This window comes from Engraulis encrasicolus, chromosome 20 (assembly GCF_034702125.1).
Source record: "Engraulis encrasicolus isolate BLACKSEA-1 chromosome 20, IST_EnEncr_1.0, whole genome shotgun sequence".
In the NCBI taxonomy this organism is placed as follows: Eukaryota; Metazoa; Chordata; class Actinopteri; order Clupeiformes; family Engraulidae; genus Engraulis; species Engraulis encrasicolus.
This window is the reverse complement of record NC_085876.1, coordinates 44,026,928-44,029,427: the sequence shown is the minus strand read 5'-3', so window position 1 is coordinate 44,029,427 and position 2,500 is coordinate 44,026,928. Positions and strand designations below refer to the sequence as shown.

The following is a 2,500-nucleotide window of genomic DNA, read 5'->3' as shown; positions in this document are numbered from 1 at the left end:
GTCTGAAACTCACACACTACTGTATTTAAACCATAACTTAACAACGTTATTGTTGTAGCCGATAGAGAGGAGTCACCGGCATCTCTCCTGCACAGGGTACACAACCATGTCTAAAACTCACACACTACGTCTACTGAATTTAAACCATTACTGTACTTAACAATGTTATTGTCGTAGCCGATAGAAAGCAGTCACAGGCATCTCCCCTGCACAGGGTACAGAACCATGTCTGAAACTCACACACTACGTCTACTGAATTTAAACCATTACTGTACTTAACAACGTTATTGTTGTAGCCGATACAGAGGAGTCACAGGCATCTCTCCTGCACAGGGTACAGAATCACGTCTGAAACTGACACACTGCGTGTACTGAATTTAAACCATTACTTAACAACGTTATTGTCACAGGCATCTCTTCTGCACAGGGTACACAACCATGTCTGGAACTCACACACTATGTGTACTGAATTTAAACCATTGTACTTAACTACGTTATTGTTGTAGCTGATAGAGAGGAGTCACAGCCATCTCTCCTGCACAGGGTACAACACCATGTCACCTTCTAATTGACATTCATGCTTCAACCATTAAACATGTTTTTTTTATTTATTTAACCTTTATTTAACCAGGAAAAATAAACCCGTTGAGATTAAGAACCTCTTTTACAAGGGTGTCCTGGCCAAGTGGCGGCTCAAGTTACAAAATTAAAATTACACAGTTGCATTAAAATAACAAATCAAGTAAAATAACACGTCAATTGAAACAGTTACAGACAATAGACTCTGTCTCAAGTGATCTCATCTTGGAATTAAAATCGTTCAATGGAATCAGATCTGTTAGTTTCAAGTCCTTTTGTAGATTGTTCCATGAGGTAGGGGCTGAAAACACAAATGCCCTCTTCCCCAGTTCTGTGCGGAAGCAAGGGACAGAGAGTAACAAATGGCCTTTAGAGCGCAGACCATAAGACTCAATATTCCTCACTGTGATTAGGCTGCAGATGTAAGGTGGCAGTAGTCCTAGTATTGCCTTGTAAATAAATGTATACCAGTGAGTAAGTCTCCTGGTAGTCAGTGAAGACCATTTAACTCTGGCATAGAGTTCACAGTGATGAGTTTGGGCCCTACAGTTAGTGATGAACCTCAGGGCACCATGATACACAGAGTCAATCTTACTCAGACATTGGGATGAAGCATTCATGTACAGCAGGTCTGCATAGTCTAAAATGGATACAAACGTTGCAGAGACAAGGCGCTTCTTAACATGAAAGGAAAAACAAATTTTATTTCTAAATAAAAAACCTAACTTTAGTTTAAGTTTCCTCATGTTGGCGTAGTGGACGTTGTATTGCTTATTACAGCTTACTCTTCATTTCAATGGGAATGAGGTGTAGCATCTTCATTAATTATGTTTTTGGCGGTTTTGCGCCATCAACATATAAAAGGATGCAATATGATTTATTGAGTCTATACTGTATATACATAGTAGTTGTTTACTCAAGCAGAGTGTGAAACTGACATACTACGTATATTGAAACGTTATTGTTGTAGCTGATGGAAAGGAGCTTTTGTCCATGTTCATTTGTGCCCAGTCAGTGTTTGTTTTGATAGATCATATTGTGTTTTGTTTTGTGTGTTTAGGATCCAGTAGTCTTGGGACGGTCCTGACCATCAGTGGAACTGGTTTCCTCAGCCAGAACGCCACCGTTTGGATCGGAACCACCGAGTGCTCTGTCACCCAAGTCACAGGTGAGCTACACTAGAGTAAAGAAACGGCTGGAATTAATGTTGGTTAAAGGTCAAAAAATATATATTGAAAGGGATATCCCCTGTACTGTTTATAATATTGAATGTGAAGAGAAGTTATAAAATCTGGGCATCTGGAAATGTTATTTAGCCTGAAACATCCGTCATTGTCAAATTAAAGGATTCGGTAACACTTTGCTTGACGCCACAGGATACGGTTCCATGGCAGGATTACGTTTCGACCATTGACTTCATCAGATAATCTAGATTGAGAATCTGATGAAGACAATGGTCAAAATGTAATCCTGCCATGAAAAAAAACAGTGTGTGTGCAGACTTCTCACTCCGAACTGTGTGTCTCCTCCACTGCTTTCGACCCTCAGAGACGCAGGTGATGTGCTCGGTTGGCGCCGCCCGCGCTGGCGTTTACCCCGTCATGCTGAGCATCCCCAGCCTCGGCAACGCACGTTACCAAGGAGACCAGACCTTCAACTTCACCAGCCAGCTCACTGTCTCCTCGCTGTCGCCGACCTCAGGCAGTGTGACAGGTACGTCAAAAACACCCTAGAGTTTAGGGGATCCCAACGTTTTCCAACGTGGGGCCCACTTGAAATTGTCACAAATGTTCAGGGCCCACTTCTGACCCAATAAAGAATAAAACTCAAATAATTCAATAGTAACACACACCAAAATATGATTGTAATTTTTAGAAAATGATTTCAAGGCCCACTTGGAATACCCTCAGGGCCCACCAGT

The 2,500-nt window shown here is 41.5% G+C and overlaps 1 protein-coding gene across 1 annotated transcript in view; it reads left to right on the top strand.

Annotated features, from left to right (window-relative positions):
* Positions 1 to 2,500, top strand: part of LOC134436676 (fibrocystin-L-like) — a 94,450-nt gene that overhangs the window by 24,422 nt on the left and 67,528 nt on the right. Inside the window, exons 29-30 of the mRNA XM_063185988.1 lie at positions 1,640 to 1,747; positions 2,128 to 2,292. Of these exons, the coding sequence (XP_063042058.1) occupies positions 1,640 to 1,747; positions 2,128 to 2,292 (273 nt within the window). The remainder of the gene's footprint in view (positions 1 to 1,639; positions 1,748 to 2,127; positions 2,293 to 2,500) is intronic.